Genomic DNA, 17,123 nt, shown 5'->3' with positions numbered 1-17,123 from the left:
GCATTTTGTGCAAAGAATGCTTCTACTGCACTTGGTTTACTGAACAGTTAAATACATTTGAATGAGAGGAATCTAGTCCATCACAGATCGAAGGGTTCATTTATCATTGTCTAAAATTAACTACAAATGGATAGCAACTGTTGCAAGGCTACAATCATCCCGTTTTCTCTCACAGAACGGAATATAGGCACAGATAAAGAAACTGATCAGAAAACCTCATTGACGGAACATTTTTTTTCTTCTCTTATCGGTAAAAGCTTCCCCTAGAATGAACTCAAAAGACTTCTCTTTAAACTGACTTGTCATATTGCACAATTTGGACAACCTTCTCATCCCATAACCACATCCTCTGTCCTGCCCGTTGCATAGCCTTGACTACATCTCCACACAACTCACTGAGCAGAAATTACGCTAACCCCTCGTGTCTCAATAGAACAATGATATTTTGCGAAATGTCCCTTGATTATCGCCATTCTGTTGAGAAACAACCCATTTTCCTCTGATATGAGGCCAACAAGGGCAATCTCAACTTGCACTAATCTCTTATTCGGAATCATATAAGGTATCATTCAAAATAAAAGCTCTCTGGTCAGATTGTTCTCAATTCAAACAGCTGAGGACGAAGACGCCGACCACACCTGTCAATGACTACTGATCCTTCCCTGACCGTTTATGTCTATAGAGTTACAATGTCAAAACCTCTCGACTTGTGTTATACCCTGTCCATGTTAGTACCTTGTTCAGCTAGTTCCAGAAAAGGGGAAGCATGATGCATGTCAGGTCCATCTGAGTACAGGAAAACAATGTTTGTCTTTAGACCCTAGCAAATACAACTAGCATCACAGTAGCATTTTACAAGCCAGTTATTTAGTCTCCCGTGAGCTATGGAATAGAGCAGTGGCCACAACAGCCGTGGAAGGTTTTTAACATTGTGCAGCTTTATCATAATCTCCTGAAGGTTTTGAAACAAGAACATTGATGAAAGATAAAATATTAATCCTAAATATATTTTTCTACAAAATTAAATGCCCCCCAGGGTCCAATATATGCTTTTTCTTCATAACTATCCAGTTGGGCAGCTGAATGGTAGATCGCAATGACAAATGTAATGGAGATGGGTTCGGCTGGGTACAATGGCTTTACCCTGAAGCTGTTCAACATCGCCTGATATTGTCTTGTGCCAGTCTGGGGCAAAGATCTGTGTGTTTGAGCTTGAAATGGGCCTCAGTCAGCTGACGCCATGAACCAGAAAACTTCCTTGTGATGAAGCGCATTTATTTTTTACAGTCACATGCTCCTCTTTTGGAATACAGTCTAAGGGGCCATGGGAACAAATATTGACTTAAATCATTTTGTTTGAAGACCATGAAACGGGTGTTTAAGGCAATGGTTGAGCCTTCAGGTTGATTCTGTTTAATGTGCACATGACTAGTGAAGCGATTCTAATGTGAAAGACAAATACAAAACATGGTGATGAGAGAATTGGTTGGCTAGCAGTACACAGAAAAGCTCCCAGGGGCGGACCAATGACGCAGTTTCACTCAAAAGGGGTTAAGATGAGAGAAACCGCAATGATGGCCGCTCTTCTTCAGCTCAAGAAGTACGGGGAGCAACTGCCAATCGTCATAAGAGAAGCGGACGGACGGGGGGAAAAAAAATCTGAACAAGAGCAAGCAGGTCTGCTTAACACTCCAAAGAGTGGATGAAATCTCCATTTCCCATGATGCTCCACTCAGGGCTAGCGCTAGCTTGTGGAGCCGGTTGCCAGTTACGACTACAACCTCCAAACTGGAGGAGTTGAGCGCCTGTGAAAAAGTGGTGCGTGACTAAGTATCTACACAAACCACAGCAACATTACTAGCCTACAGTTCTGAAAGAAAAATGACCAACTCGGATACTAGAGCAACTCAGAAACACAGGGTTGTATTCGTATTTTCTTTTTCTGGGTTCGAGGACCAGATGGAATGAATGACTAGGATACGAGTATGTGTTACAGCCTTGTTATGACTGGTATGGTAGTCAACTGTGCTCTCAAAAAGAAAACGCATAGAGTACACTGCCATTTCCAAAGCCCGTCGAGACACCTAACCAAAAAGAAACATCCTTTAAGGAATTGTACATCAACGCAATAGGATTGCCGCCTCTCTATTTTACAAATCAACTTTCAATCATAAACACAAATATCACATGGCAAAATGTCATGGTAGCCTTTCCCGAACGATTCCACACCTTTGCAGAAAAGTTGGTGTATCACACATAATTTGAGCAAAAACTCTGCGACGGATGGAAAAAGTCACTGTCCCACTAAGGATGGGGAAACTAAAAGCAAAACAAAACATTATCGTAGCAGAGATTCTAGAGGAGAGTGGAGGGGGGCGCCTTTTCTTAGCTTTCCATCCCTCGCTTCTCCTTGGTGTCGTAAGAATGAGATTACAGTAATATAGCCACGGCGGCAATCTTGCGGTATTGGAAGAGGAATTGAGGGGGGAGAAGACATGTTGCCTCTGCGTGTGGGAGCATACATGAGTTGGAGTAGGGGGGCTCAGGACGGAGTGGGGCTGGGGGGTTCCTCTGTCTTGGGCTCCCAGTCTGTGGGGCTTTGCCCAGGGCTCTCTGGCTCCCCTGCCCTACTGCAGTCTGTGTGTGGAGGAGGAGAAGGAGGAAGTAGGAAGGGACTGACACTAGAGAGACTAGTCTCTGCTTCCTGAAGTCCTCCCATTGGAGGAGAGGGAGGAAGAGGCGGGCCTAAGCCAGCTGCACTGCTGCTGCAGGCCCCTACGGTTTTGATTTCCACTGGAACCAAGCTGGGATTGAGGCCATCTGTACCCTCTCCTCCTCCACCCCCACCCCCCATTCGAATCTCCGCTACCACGCTGAGGCCCGCCTCAGAAACCATGACCCTCCCCACCTCTTCGGCCTCCCCCAGCAAACCCCCTTCCGTGCTCTCCAGCTGGGGAGCCAAGGAGGAGGACAGGGCCTCCGTGATGATGGCCGCCGTCTCCGCCATCCAGTCCAGCTCCGTCGTCATCGTCAACTCTTCCCGGGCCCCTTCTAACGTAGCGCTGCTGGCCATGCTGTTAGACTGGGAAGCCTGGGTCGCTGTACCTTGGGCCTGGGCCGCCGAAGCCGCCTGGGGCTCGTCTGGCAGTTGGACCTGGCCATTGGCTGCCCCCCCTCGGGCTGGAGCTGCTCCTCCAGCTGCAGCTGCTGCGGTGGTGTTGTTGTTAAGGTTGTCCTGCAAGGCCGTCTGGTTTCCCCCCTGGCCCGCCTGCTGGTTCTGCAGCAGCATCTCCTGGATGCGGATCTGCTGCAGGATGGCCGGTAGCTCGTAGTGGTGGAAGAAGTAGATCATGGAGTGCTAGGGATGGAGGGATGAAGAAGAGAGGTACAGGGGTTTAAATAAGTGTTTTTAAGTAATGGAGTTAGAAACTGGGCCTGGAGGCTGGAAGGCTGCAAATTCCAACAAGAGCTGTGGCTGGCATGACTTCAGGGGTGTGATCAAATCACAGGCGAATCGCTACATTGGCTAAAATGTAGCCTAGGATGCTAATCTCTTTGGGACAGCCACTAGCATGAGGGCTGAAACCTTAGCATCATGCACAGTCACTACTACAGAGAAATTGATTTATTCAGGAAATTTCTTTAAAATTGGGTTTAAAAACCCACTCTAACCCAATATAATTTTCATTGCTATTTACTAAAACAAACACAGTTCTGTGTTTTCTTAGATTACAGTAACATTTAATGAGTAATAAGCCGGTATAACAGCACAATAACATGATAAATCACTTTCCCGCTCAGCGTACTGAATAAATGAAGTGTGTAGGTCACTTGAAACAAATGCAAAGCCTATAGTGTTTCCTACTCAAAACATTGGAGGAGTGTGTGGGCTAGTACACTAGTTTGGGAGCGTCTTTTCTCTAGTTTTAATTTTTTGTTTTTTAAATGTCCACAATTGATTTGTATTTCATTTCATCCAACTCCTCCTTTCCTTCCCTGCCGTGTCTCACCTGTATGAAGAGCCAGGAGGTGACCAGAGCCAGGCTGCTGTACTGGCCGTTGAAGCGGTAGTGGTAGGCGTAGAACGCAAAGTGATACAGATAGAAGAACCTGCGGGAGACACAGAGACAACCTCCTTAGAGAGTAGCTGAAAATACCAGCATCACACTGGACTGACTTGACTGTGGAATGGAAGGACTGCCTGGAACTGGAGAGACAAAGTGATCAGTTGTTTGCTGAAGTCATAGAAATGCGCCAAATAGTTCCCTTCTCGTCAACCCATCCCCATTTTATGAGATATTGGAGGGTATGCACGGCTTACTCCAGCCAACGGCATTTGCTGGTGTTGGCGTGTTGGACTCACCTCAGCCAATGACGTTTGCTGGTGTTGGTGTGGCAGCAGATGGCGTCGTACTGGTCGGCCAGCCACACGATGAGGATGATGTAGAAGGCGGTGGTGGTGTCGTTGAAGAACTCCGACATGATGGCCTCCATGCCTGGTAGAGAGGGAAAGCTTCTTCTTACCTACTGTTCATTCGTAAATAAAATCATTTTAAAAAACAAGACCCAGCTTGTTGCATGGTGGCTCAAACGGCGAGACGCTCTTACCCACGAGAGCCAGGATGACGGTGAGCAGAGGGGCTGCTGGGAAGGCGATGGTCATGTTCATTTCCAACATCTGCAGCAGATCCACTGGTGAGACGGAGAGGGTGAAAGGTGAGCGAGTTTGGCGTAAGGGCAAAGAGACGTGCGGCACGGAGTGTGTCTTTCAAGGCTACTAGCGGGGTCTGTGTGTGTGTGTGTTCTCACCGATGAAGACGAAGATCTGGTGGTGGGAGTAGCGCAGCAGCATAGACACCGACAGGGTCTGCAGATAGAGGAAAACAACAATTAAACTTTCAATGGAATGCCTCGTTCTTACTTTTTTGGGTGAAACGTTCAATAAGGAACCCAAATAAAGGCTTCTAATGGGCTAAATTGAACACATGGGATGTTTTTATTTTTTTAAAGTAGGATTTTGAACACTTGGGATTTTTAACAAATGGTGTGTGGAGACTGACACTTACGAATATTACCATGATGACAAAGGCAGCCAGGTAGGAGGTGCGGGCCATCCACATGCTGACAAATCGGTAGTGTTCCCCTGACACCACGTTCCTGAGGAAGCCTGTTCTCACACACACACACACACACACACACACACACAGACAGACATAGCACCGATCAGACACGCACTAACATACATTTTTGCATACCACTAAGGAAAGACACACGCAGGAGAAACAGACCTCCGCCCTTAACCACTGTGTACCTTTATTCTCCTCGTTCTCGGCCAGGGCCTTGACGCTGGACATCAGGATGTCATCGTAGCCCAGGAACTCATCCAGGAGGAAGCGGCTGAAGCCGTCCCCAAAGCACTGGTCCTTCATTGGGTCTGCATGCGCACACAGGCACAGGATTAGGTTCCGAAGCCTCACACAGACAGCACCTCCTGTCCTCAGAACACTGCGTCTGTGCTACTTCAACCAGGCTTTTTAGTGTGCCTGAGTACGATGTTGAGTGAAGTGTTTTGCTGGCGATACTTTGATTGCGCTTGCCTTTAAAGCTAAGGATAAGAGCGTCTGCTAAAATGCTAATGTGAAAGTTAGCCGAGGGCGCGCAACAAAGGGTGGTCAGAGCGCTTTCAGCTTTGAGTTTCGTTAAGATGACTGCTTAATAAAGCACCATTGTGTTGGCCAATATGACCTATGGCCCAAATACTAAAATATTTCAAAATAAAAGTCAGCAGCGAGCTAGCTCCTGTCCATCTTAGCCACCAGAGGATGAGTACATCAGCATGCTCATCGGTAACTACTGATATAACCAACTACTGCTGCTGCTCATCGGTAACTACTGATCTAGCCAACTCCTGCTGCTGCTCATGGGTAACTACTGATCTAGGCAACTCCTGCTGCTGCTCATGGGTAACTACTGACCTAACCAACTACTGCTGCTGCTCATGGGTAACTACTGACCTAACCAACTACTGCTGCTCATGGGTAACTACTGACCTAACCAACTACTGCTGCTCATGGGTAACTACTGACCTAACCAACTACTGCTGCTCATGGGTAACTACTGACCTAACCAACTACTGCTGCTCATGGGTAACTACTGATCTAACCAACTACTGCTGCTGCTCATCGGTAACTACTGATCTAACCAACTACTGCTGCTGCTCATCGGTAACTACTGATCTAACCAACTACTGCTGCTGCTCATCGGTAACTACTGATCTAACCAACTACTGCTTCTGCTCATCGGTAACTACTGATCTAACCAACTACTGCTGCTGCTCATCGGTAACTACTGATCAAACCAACTACTGCTGCTGCTCATCGGTAACTACTGCTGCTGCTCATCGGTAACTACTGATCTAACCAACTACTGCTGCTGCTCATCAGTAACTACTGATCTAACCAACTACTGCTGCTGCTCATTGGTAACTACTGATCTAGCCAACTACTGCTGCTGCTCATTGGTAACTACTGATATAACCAACTACTGCTGCTGCTCATTGGTAACTACTGATCTAACCAACTACTGCTGCTGCTCATTGGTAACTACTGATCTAACCAACTACTGCTTCTGCTCATCGGTAACTACTGATCTAACCAACTACTGCTGCTGCTCATCGGTAACTACTGATCAAACCAACTACTGCTGCTGCTCATCGGTAACTACTGCTGCTGCTCATCGGTAACTACTGATCTAACCAACTACTGCTGCTGCTCATCGGTAACTACTGATCTAACCAACTACTGCTGCTGTTCATCGGTAACTACTGATCTAACCAACTACTGCTGCTGCTGCTCATTGGTAACTACTGATCTAACCAACTACTGCTGCTGCTCATTGGTAACTACTGATCTAACCAACTACTGCTGCTGCTCATTGGTAACTACTGATATAACCAACTACTGCTGCTGCTCATTGGTAACTACTGATATAACCAACTACTGCTGCTGCTCATCTGTAACTACTGATCTAACCAACTACTACTGCTCATCTGTAACTACTGATCTAACCAACTACTGTTCATTGGCAAGCTAACTTGCAAGTCAGTGGTCATAGTTCCTATCACTTTAGCAACATCACTGTTTGTGACATGCTATGGCATGCTTTTGAGTGTTCATAGTAGGCTTTATGACAGAGCTTACCCAGATATGAATATGTATGACACCTGCTATGTCATGCTTATGAGTTTAGACAGGCTTAATAACACCGCTCATCTAGCTAAGACCATTCATGACATCTGTGATCATGTGTTATGTCATGCTTATGACAGTGTTAAGTAGGCTTTATAACCACTTACCCAGCGTGACGACCATGACAGGGATGTTGAGGCGTTGCCGGGTGGTCTGGGACAAGCGGAGGAAGCCGTACTCCAGAGAGTACTCAACTATGTACTCCTCCTGAGGCCACACTGACGACACACACAGAGAGAAACACACTTACAGGTAAGCAGTGCAGCTTACCAACAAAGCACACATACAGCAACCCACCAACCCCACAGCACACACACTCTTGCATTGCATTAGAACAACTCATATTTAAACTAGTTAGAGCCCACCTAATATGGCAAAACATTGACAGAAACACATTGCCAAGACTTATTTAAAAGCAAATTAGGGAAAGGAGGAGTCAGACATACAGCAATAAAACGCAAAACATGCATACATAGCACATAAGAAATGTTATGCAAAGGCCATTTAGAATTGTTAAAGCCAATGTCAGGGCACACAGACACGACACAAACAGGGCCTAAACTAAAGTCTGGAGCCTGGCTCTTGACTGCTTCTGCTGGAGCGAGCTGCAAAAGGTCAGATCAACACAGTCTTCGTCTTGGCACAGCCAGGGCCCACTGCAGGAAATGCGATGGCATCATGGCCACACAGTCGGATTCAAACAGTCTGATCCATCACAACAACATCTACAGGAAGTCGTTGAGGTGGCAGAAGACAAGGGAACACATTTTATGGAAAGGAATCATGCCAGAAGGGGGTGACCAAGGACAAGAAGATGGCCGGAAGGGAGCTAGCTTGCAGGAAGAGTGAAGGAGGAAGAAAGGAGCGGTGAGAAGAGAGGATTCTCACTCACTAGGGGTGTAGACAGGTAGGTAGGTAGGTAGGTAGGTAGGGTTGGGTGGGGGGGGGGGGGGGGGGGGTTGAGTTTACCTGCTCGTGTTAGCATCTCAATCTCTGAGACTGTCTCCCTCAGCGGCTGCATACCTTTAGTGGGCGACTGGCTGAAGGAGAGGTCCTGGCTGTCGTTGAGGCCCCCTCCCCCAAGGCCGATGCCGCTCAGCGAGGGCTTCAGCCGCGGCTCGATGTCTAGCTCAAACTGACAGCGAGAGAGGAGAAAAAGACTTGAGTAGTCACACCCCTTGACTTTTTGCTAATTGTTGTCGTTTTATAGCCTGAATTTAAAATGGATTAAATTGAGATGTGTCACTGGCTTACACACAATACCCCATAATGTCAAAGTAGAAATATGTTTAAACATTTCTACAAATTAATAAAAAAATTTAAACGGAAATGTCTTGAGTCAATAAAGTCAACCTCAGTTATGGCAAGCCTTTGAGACAGACATTGAATATCCCTTTGAGCATGGTGAAGTTAATTAATTATTAATTACACTTTGGATGGTGTATCAATACACCCAGTCACTATAAAGACACAGGCGTCCTTTCTAACTCAGTGGCAGGAGAGGAAGGAAACCGCTCAGGGATTTCGTTAAAGTTTAATGGATGTGAAAGGATAAAACTGAGGATGGATCAACAACATTGTAGTTACTCCACAATATGAACCTAAATGACAGAGTGAAAAGAAGGAAGTCTGTACAGAATACAAATATTCAAAAACATGCATCCTGTTTGCAATAAAGCACTAAAGTAAAACTGCAAAAAATGTGGCCCAAAAAATGTCCTGAACACAAGCCTTACATTTAGGGCAAATCCATCATATCACTCAGTACCACTTCATATTTTCAAGCATGACAGTGGCTGCATCATGTTATGGGTATGTTTGTCATCAGCAAGGACGAGGTCGTTTCTTTAGGATAAATAGCAACGGAATAAAGCTAAGCACAGGAGAAATCCTAGAGGAAAACCTGGTTCAGTCTGCTTTCCAACAGAAACTGGGAGACAAATTCACCTTTCAGCAGGACAATAACCTAAAACACATGGCCAAACACACTAGAGTTGCCTACCAAGATGACATTGAGTGGCCTAGTTTTAGTTGACTTAAAATAGTCTTGAAAATCTATGGCCAAACTTGAAAATGGCTGTCTAGCAATGGTCAATAACCAACTTGACAAAGTTTGAAGAATTTAAAAAATAATAAATGTGCAAATATTGTACAATCCAGGTGTGCAAAGCGCTTAGAGACTTACCAAAGACTCATAGCTGTAATCACTGCCGAAGGTGATTCAAACATGTATTGACTCATGTGAATACTTAAGTAAATTAGATATTTCTATATTTTATTTTCAATACATTTGATATAGTGTGTGTAGATGGGTGAGAAAAACAAATGTAATCCATTTTGAATTCAGACTAACACAAAATGTGGAATAATACTTTCTGAAGGCACTGTGTGAACAATGCAAGGTCATTGTATGGTCATTATTGTGGACAGGGGCACGCGGTGGCAGGATCATTGGTGTCACTGCCTTTAGCCTTCCTCTCAAGCCCCCATCCCTGCTTCCCTCCCCCTCTCTCTCTCACCCTCACCTGCACAGAGCTGTTGTCAAACATTTCCAGGGTCATCTCCTCCTCGTCGTCGTCCTCCTCGTGGTGCAGCGCGGCCAGGCCCAGCCCTCCTCCTCCCTCTCCCTCCCCCTCTGGTTCCTTGACCAGGCCCTGGAAGCCATCCGTGTCGTAGAACTGCAGGAAGATGGGCGCACGCGACGAGTTGCGCTGGATCTCCACGCGCAGGATGCCGTCACGCGGCCACTTCTCCCGCACGTGCTCCAGGCAGTTGATGGGCGAGCGGGAGAAGGCTATGTGGATGTAGGCCAGGATGAAGAGCACAAACAGGGCCTGGTAGAGGTAGAGAGAGGTAGAGCAAGAGAGAGGTAGAGAGCATTAAACTATGGCAGATTGTCTAGGGCGATATTGGTATTTACAGATGTTTAATTGGGGGGGGGGGGGGGGGGGGTAGTTACATATCGCAATATTACCTGCACCAAAGGTCTGGTATTTTTCATTTTATAGCTTGTTCTCCATCTTCTTTTTTTTAAAGTGAGCAAACATGTTTTCAACTCATTTTCTCTTGCTCTGTCATCTCTGCAGAGTAACATGTTTGGAATATCGAATCGTAATACATATAGGATCATGGGAATCGCTATACATATCGTATCGGCACCTAAGTATCATGATAATATCGTATTGTGAGGTCACTGGCAATGCCCTAGTTTAAGGGACACATTTTTGTATGTTTCCCCTCCGGCAACACTGATAATGTTAATGACAATCACATTGCCAGAAACAAAAGATAGTTCACATATGTGCAAGGTTTGAGGAGTAGCAGAAAGAGATCCTGTCAGGATCGGGGTCAATTGCTTTTCAACCTTTTCCCCCAACCCTAAATCATATACATCAAATGGTGGAGAAATAGCCTAACTTGGTCCTGGGGGTCCCCCTGGGTGCACATTTTGGTTTTTGTAAATGCACTACACAGCTGATTCAAATAACCAACACATCACAAAGCTTTGATTATTTGAATCAGCTGTGTACCCAGGGGGGGCCCAAGGACCAAGTTTGGGAAACCCTAGCCTAAATGACCGTCACAGAGGCTGCTTAGTGAAGGTGCCCACTACAAAAGGTGCAGTAGGATAGATTCCTACAGACAGCAGTCAGCTGAGGAGAAACGTGAGGTGCTAGAGAGCCTGGTCTATTTAGAATGATCCTCTTCATCAGGAAGACAACACTCAGAACATCAAAAAGATGCTTGTGTCCAAAGCTAAAGTGTCAGTGAAACCAGAGACAGATAGGGGACGTGCCATTTTGTTTCCCATCCATTGCATCCCAACAAGTAGTGGCAGGCAGGTGCCTCTGAAAATGGCTGTCCATCTCTCTTCTCATGTCCTTCCCTCTCTCTCTCTTCCCCCTTCTCTCTGCTTCAGAGCGTCGCTCTTCTCTCTTGTCTGGTAACAGACTCAGGCAGGTGGATTCCCACTGTCAGTTAGCTTGTGTGGAGGCCTGGTACATAATGTACACACACACACGGAGCGCCAAGTCTAGGTCCAAAAGGCTTCTTAACAGCTTCTACCTGCAAGCCATAAGACTCTTGAACAATTCATCAAATGGCTACCCGGACTATTTGATTGTCCCCACCCCCCATTTTTACACTGCTGCTACTCTCTGTTTATTATCCATGCCGAGTCACTTTGCCTCTACCTACATGTACATATTACCTCGACTAACTGGTTCCCCTTCACATTGACTCTGTACCGGAACCCCCTGTATATAGCCTCGCTACTGTTATTTTATTGTTGATCCTTAAATATGTGTGTGTTTTTTTATATATACACATCTTAAAACTGCATTGTTGGTTAAGGGCTTGTATGTGACAAATACAATTTGATTCGACTTTTGATTTGATACAAACATGAACAATACCTTCCTAATATTGAGTTGCACCACCACCCCCATACAGCAGCGTTGTAGTTCTTGACACATTCAAACCAGTGGGCCTGGCTCCTACCATACCCGTTCAAAGGCACTTCAATCTTTTGTCTTGCCCATTCACCCTCTAAATGGCACACACACACACGCACAACCCATGTCTCAATTGTCTCAAGGCTTAAAAATCATTCTTTATCCTGTCTCCTCACCTTCATCTAAAGTGATTGAAGTGGATTTAAAATGGTGACATCAATAAGGGATCATATCTTTCACCTGGTCAGCCTGTCATGTAAAGAGCAGGTGTTCTTAATGTTTTGTACACTCAGTGTATGTATGCACACACACCTTGACCATATAAAAACATAATCAACAACCTCTGAGTTTTTATCCACACAGATAAGGAAAAAAGCTAGGACAGGAGAGCTCTAATGTAATGCCTGTTAAGATGACTCACTAGTGACTAGACTGAGTTGAGGGTCACTGCAATTATAACCCCCTGAAAATGCCTGTCTTTGGTGTTATGCTGCCTGCAACCTTCATGCAGAGCTGATGAGGATGAGTGTGCATTTTGGTCAATGTGTTCCTGTATGCCCGGAGTTGCACAAGCAAAGGCTTTCCCGGGTTTAAGCCTAATCACAGTTCGGAAAGGCCGGCCCTACTGCAATGTTGAAACTCAAGTTAATTACTGGCTATGATAATATATTGTGTAGAATAGATGTGTCAATCATTGACTGTTGATGACGAGGATGTGGCTAGAACTAATACATTTGACATGTACAACCTTCCCACCTAATGCTAAGGTTTTTCTTGGTTATTGTTGTGTTGAATCAACCCATTCCTATGCGCCAGTGTAATGTGCCAGAGATAAATAAGTACATGATGTGTTTATTTGGTCAGAATCTGATGCAATCAAGCGGCAATTGTGGAGGTTGATTATTTATGTTCTACTCAACTGTAAGATCTAAGGCCCACACTATTCCACACATCAAAACAGAGGCAGCAGCAGTAGTAGCAGCAGAACCACTCCAAACAAATTCGGAATTTGGACTGTGGCATGATCACAGGATGCAAAGAACGGCGAGGGCACGCTGCACAGACCCATTCACGTCCCACTTTTGGCAGGTCAAGTTGAGGTTCAACAAACTATACTATTGTTGGGCGAGAAACGAACCAGCCATTTCTACCCCCTCTTGTTTGAATGTTACACAAAGATGGTTTCTCATTGTGGTATTGTTCATGAGAAACTGCTGTTTTGTTGAGGCACTGTTTGGAGATAAGTAGTCTACTTCCATTGACATGTGCATTCTGTACCACCTGTCAAGTTGACAGTGGCTAGGGTGTGCATTTTCTGAAGGGGAGGGGGGGGTTGTACTCCATGCACACCTTTACTGTTTACCATTTTCTGTAGGTGCCCTTAGCAACATGGGTGTATTTACATACACTGTAGAGAGAAATACTGTCAGTGAGTAGCACACAAACAGTCTGGGGGTTCCACAGAAACAGTCCATGGGAAGTCCGAAATGAAATACAATTTAATTTCAACTTACCGTGCCAGTGGGCAGGACTGTTGGTCATTATGAATTTGAGACAAAATATCTAAAAGGATTGTATTATTAAACATACTTTCCAAACGTGGGTCTGTTGTAGACCTGCTTACCTAATGTCAAAATAAAAAAGTCCTGCACCTTGCACCATTATGTGGACAAAAAGGAATAACCTGTGGGGGACTTTGACATGAGGTAAGCAGAGATGAATTGGGTCTACAACAGACGCACGTTTGGAAACTGTTTAAGAAGATCCATGAAGCTCAAATTCCACACCCATTGGCACAGTAAATTTAAATGGAATTGGATTTAACTTCTGGCTTTCCACTGACTTTTTGTGCAACCCAATACAATTGAAAGCAATGCTAGTGTATGTAATAGAACCGCGTTGCTAAAAGCACCTACATTTTCTGTAATCATTGGAAGAAGTTACCCCCTGAGAAGCAGCAATCACACATGTACAAAACCAATTTGAAGCAAATTAACCTACTGTTCGTTCTTGTTAGCCGATTATTGACATTGCAGCCTACATGAAGGTAAAATAGTGAGAGGAAAGTCTTACCTTCAATAGGACAAAGAACTCGAAGATTCTTCTGAAAGATGGTGGAAACAATCTGGCATAGGTAACTGCCATCTTGAAGAATAGGGCATGGAAAAGTCTGTCTCGAACATTGATGAGTGGGTTCTGGTTGATATTAGGGTTTCGCATTCTGTTCGCCCCGCCATTGTTATTTAGCGGGACGTTATTGTTCACGTTGCCCTGGTTTTCTGACATTGTATGTCTGGCAAGACGACTGATAGCAAGTCACTATCTCAATCCAGTTGAAACGTGGATCTATGTACGCAACTTAACCGCACTGGCACCAACAACTCCAACTGTAGGATGGTGCAAAACTGCATTAACTTAATGCAATAATGCAGCTGTCAGTTTACATCGAAAAGTCACAATTGCTAGAGGTGACCAATTTGATGTCTAGAAGGGCTGTGCGTTATATAAATTTTTCCGACATGGTCGTTGTGTATCTGGCATTCTGGCTTAACTCCCAAAGCGCCCCCACTAGCGTAGCTAACGTTAGCTAATGAGTTCCAATACAACTCAACCACTGTAGCAACCTAAAAAAAATGGCGCATACAGTAATGTTAAAATATTCTTTACAAATTTCTACTGGCCGTTTTAGGGCCTTATAACTAAGCGTCAGTCACCATTCAAACCCCGGCTAATTAACTACCTGCAACATACCATTGCTAACATGCTAGTTAGCACTGGTGGTGAACAACATTCCGAGGCGAAAACATTGACGATTATGGTGATGTATATTCTTAGTATATTATTTTAACTTAGCTTGTATGCATTTGTCTCATTGTAATTCACCAGAAACGTCCAATAAAATAAAAATAAAACGTTTATCAAGTTAGCTAGCACTACCCTGCTCACGCTATAGTGGCTATCTAACGTTCAAGTTCTACGATGATAACCCGTATGTTACTTTTTAGTCGAGAGTTCGCCTCGAAAATGTCGATCTCAGTTTGACTTTTTAGATGGACATTGAGTATGATTCCCGATTTTTTTTTTATTCTACCGTTTGCAATACTCTCAACCAGTTTAACTATTCCTTAGCATCAACCATTAAGCCTTGAAAACAAACAAGGCAAGTCAAGAGTTTGACAATAGTCGATTGGAGCGAGCGCCCTCTGTAGATGCAACGTCCATACACTTTATAAAAAAAGGATCAATATACAAATATATATATATATTCAGTGTAAACAAAAATTGACAGATTAAACTGTGATTTGTTTTCGATGAAATTATAATCTACCAAGGAAACGCAATTTATTAAAAAAAATGTTGCAGGCAACTCAAAATAGGTCTAAATTCACTGTCAGGGGTCCTATCGTACCATCTTTGTGTTCACGGTTATAAGGTAGCAATATGGTATCCATATTTTGTCAAATTTACGTCAAAAGTTTAATTTTGTTGTATTTTAGCTAACCTTATCCTAATGGTCATAATCTGCTGCGTATAGTTCTCGTAACCTGCTATGATTTGACAAAAGCTGTATCTCTTCTAGCAATGACCCATATTTTGTTTGTAGTTGGATGGGGTGTATTCATTAGTCATATTCCGTTGTAAAAAGTTTTGTCAAATTAACATCAGATTTGCAAACCGTTTTGCAACGGAATACGACAACCGGGGAGGGACTTTTTGGACAATTTGTCCAATAGAAACTCTCGTTGCAATACGTTTTACTTTTGGGAGTAAATGGTTTCCGTTGTAAAATGTTTTGCAACAGGATCTGACTAATTAATACACCCCTGATTTATTGCACAGTGCTAGATGGATGGTAAGGAAATACATTTTAAATCTCACCTACTAGTTCTATGAATAAGATATGTACATTTAGCTTTTATTAGAAGTTCGTCTAATGTAGTTGCTTCATGGTCAGGTTCTTCACATTTTACCATTGTTATATGCTATCTAGCTAATGCTAGCTTGATAATCAGGATAATTATTTCTATAAACCAGCTAGTTTATGCAAGCAGCTAATGCATATTAGCTAGTAAGCTTTATTACAACATATATATTTACATTTGAGTTATTTAGCAGACGCTCTTATCCAGAGCAACCTACATGAGCATATGACGGTTAGCTAACTAAGTAACCTAACGAACTAATAAGTGACGAAGTTAGACGAATACGATTGCAAAGAAGGTGATACAAGCAAATTTGACATGCAGCTAGCTAGAATTATGTCTCTTGCGTGTGTTATACCTGCAAAGTGTAGTCCAACGAAGCCACGCAAAGGGACTGATTAAATATACATTTCTCTGATTGGACAAGGACTGAAAACGCATGCTCAATCAGTGGACAAGTGTATGGTTGAATGATGGAGGTGGCCTATGTTTGCGAGTGGGAGAAGAAACCCAAGAGTGATCACTGTCCATCCATCCCACTGGCTTGTGCCTGGTCCTGCAGGAACCTAAGTTGCCTTTACCACAGACCTAAAAAATGAAGAAGATGAGAAAGGTAGACAGCTGTGCTTTTGGTACTGATCTTCTGACAGTTTTGATGTTGTGCAAAGCAAATCAAACAAATCCCATTGCCGTATCAGTTTTGATCCTATAAACGGATATCATTTTGCATATGGAATTCAACGCCTAGTGACTTGATTAGCAGAACATGCACTGCAGCAATTTGCTTTGTTTCAGAAGTCAGTCATATGGTCCACATTATTGACACAGAGCACCCATGGGATGTGTACTCCATTTACTCTGGACATGCCGAGGTCATATCCTGTCTGGAGTGGGACCAATCAGGTGGGTCAACATAGTAGTAACACCAAATCCACCCTTAAAAGAAAAAGAATAACCCACTCAAACTATATATATATATATATATATATTTTTTTTTAAAATTAGTCCACTGTTGATACAGTCCCAAAATGTTTGGATTCAGCAATCCATTTATCAAGATATAGGTCTTTCAAAATGCAAATTGTAACTTGCCACAATCATGACAATGTGGCAAGTTAATGAAAAGTAGTTTGAGTGGATTATTCCTTTAAAGGTGCAACTGCCCTATCAGTCCAGATAGACTCATATGGAATGCCAGGAAGTGTCCCTGGTGTATTGAGTTTAAAGGTTGCGTCTGTGTGCGCGCGTGCATACGCACGATTGCATCCGTTCATGTGTCTTTGTGTGTTCCAGGTTGCTGTCTGCTGATGGAGACGGGCAGATCAAGTGCTGGGCGATGACAGATCACCTGGTGAACAGCTGGGAGACTTCACTGGGGAGTGGAGTGGACGGCGACCCTATCGTAGCTCTGTCCTGGCTGCATAATGGAGTCAAGCTGGCTCTGCATGTGGAGATGGTAATGGACCAGCTTATTCTCATATTCACAGTATCGACCAGCT

At 44.1% G+C, this 17,123-nt stretch overlaps 1 protein-coding gene and 1 pseudogene across 2 annotated transcripts; one reads left to right on the top strand and one right to left on the bottom strand.

Moving 5' to 3' along the window:
- Nucleotides 1–3: 3 nt before the first annotated feature.
- Nucleotides 4–15,248, bottom strand: LOC139409054 (transmembrane protein 259). 2 transcript variants are annotated; one of them, XM_071153719.1, is made up of 11 exons: nucleotides 13,775–15,248; nucleotides 9,773–10,081; nucleotides 8,271–8,382; nucleotides 7,355–7,465; nucleotides 5,312–5,434; nucleotides 5,067–5,167; nucleotides 4,810–4,867; nucleotides 4,609–4,692; nucleotides 4,364–4,496; nucleotides 4,011–4,110; nucleotides 4–3,358 (listed from the first exon to the last, which is right to left on the bottom strand). In XM_071153719.1, the coding sequence occupies exons 1-11, from the start codon at nucleotides 13,985–13,987 to the stop codon at nucleotides 2,543–2,545; spliced, it is 2,160 nt and encodes a 719-aa protein (XP_071009820.1). In that variant the 5' UTR covers nucleotides 13,988–15,248; the 3' UTR covers nucleotides 4–2,542. The 2 variants fall into 2 exon arrangements, with proteins under 2 accessions (XP_071009820.1, XP_071009819.1); XM_071153718.1 differs by having other exon boundaries at nucleotides 8,217–8,382; nucleotides 13,775–15,247.
- The window catches only part of LOC139409055 (mediator of RNA polymerase II transcription subunit 16-like), an 18,246-nt pseudogene continuing 13,597 nt past the window's right edge, over nucleotides 12,475–17,123 (top strand).

This window comes from Oncorhynchus clarkii, chromosome 5, assembly GCF_045791955.1.
Source record: "Oncorhynchus clarkii lewisi isolate Uvic-CL-2024 chromosome 5, UVic_Ocla_1.0, whole genome shotgun sequence".
Lineage (NCBI taxonomy): Eukaryota > Metazoa > Chordata > Actinopteri > Salmoniformes > Salmonidae > Oncorhynchus > Oncorhynchus clarkii.
Note: the sequence above shows the minus strand (reverse complement) of the source record. Positions and strands in the feature narration are given on the sequence as shown.

Coding starts and splice junctions, on each gene's coding strand:
- LOC139409054 (XM_071153718.1), bottom strand. CDS start 13,987: ATGTCAGAAAACCAGGGCAACGTGAACAATAACGTCCCGCTAAATAAC. Junction 5,435..7,354: donor TGTCATGGTCGTCACGCTGG/GTAAGTGGTTAT, acceptor GTGCGCATGCAG/ACCCAATGAAGGACCAGTGC. Junction 4,693..4,809: donor CCAGATCTTCGTCTTCATCG/GTGAGAACACAC, acceptor CCGTCTCACCAG/TGGATCTGCTGCAGATGTTG.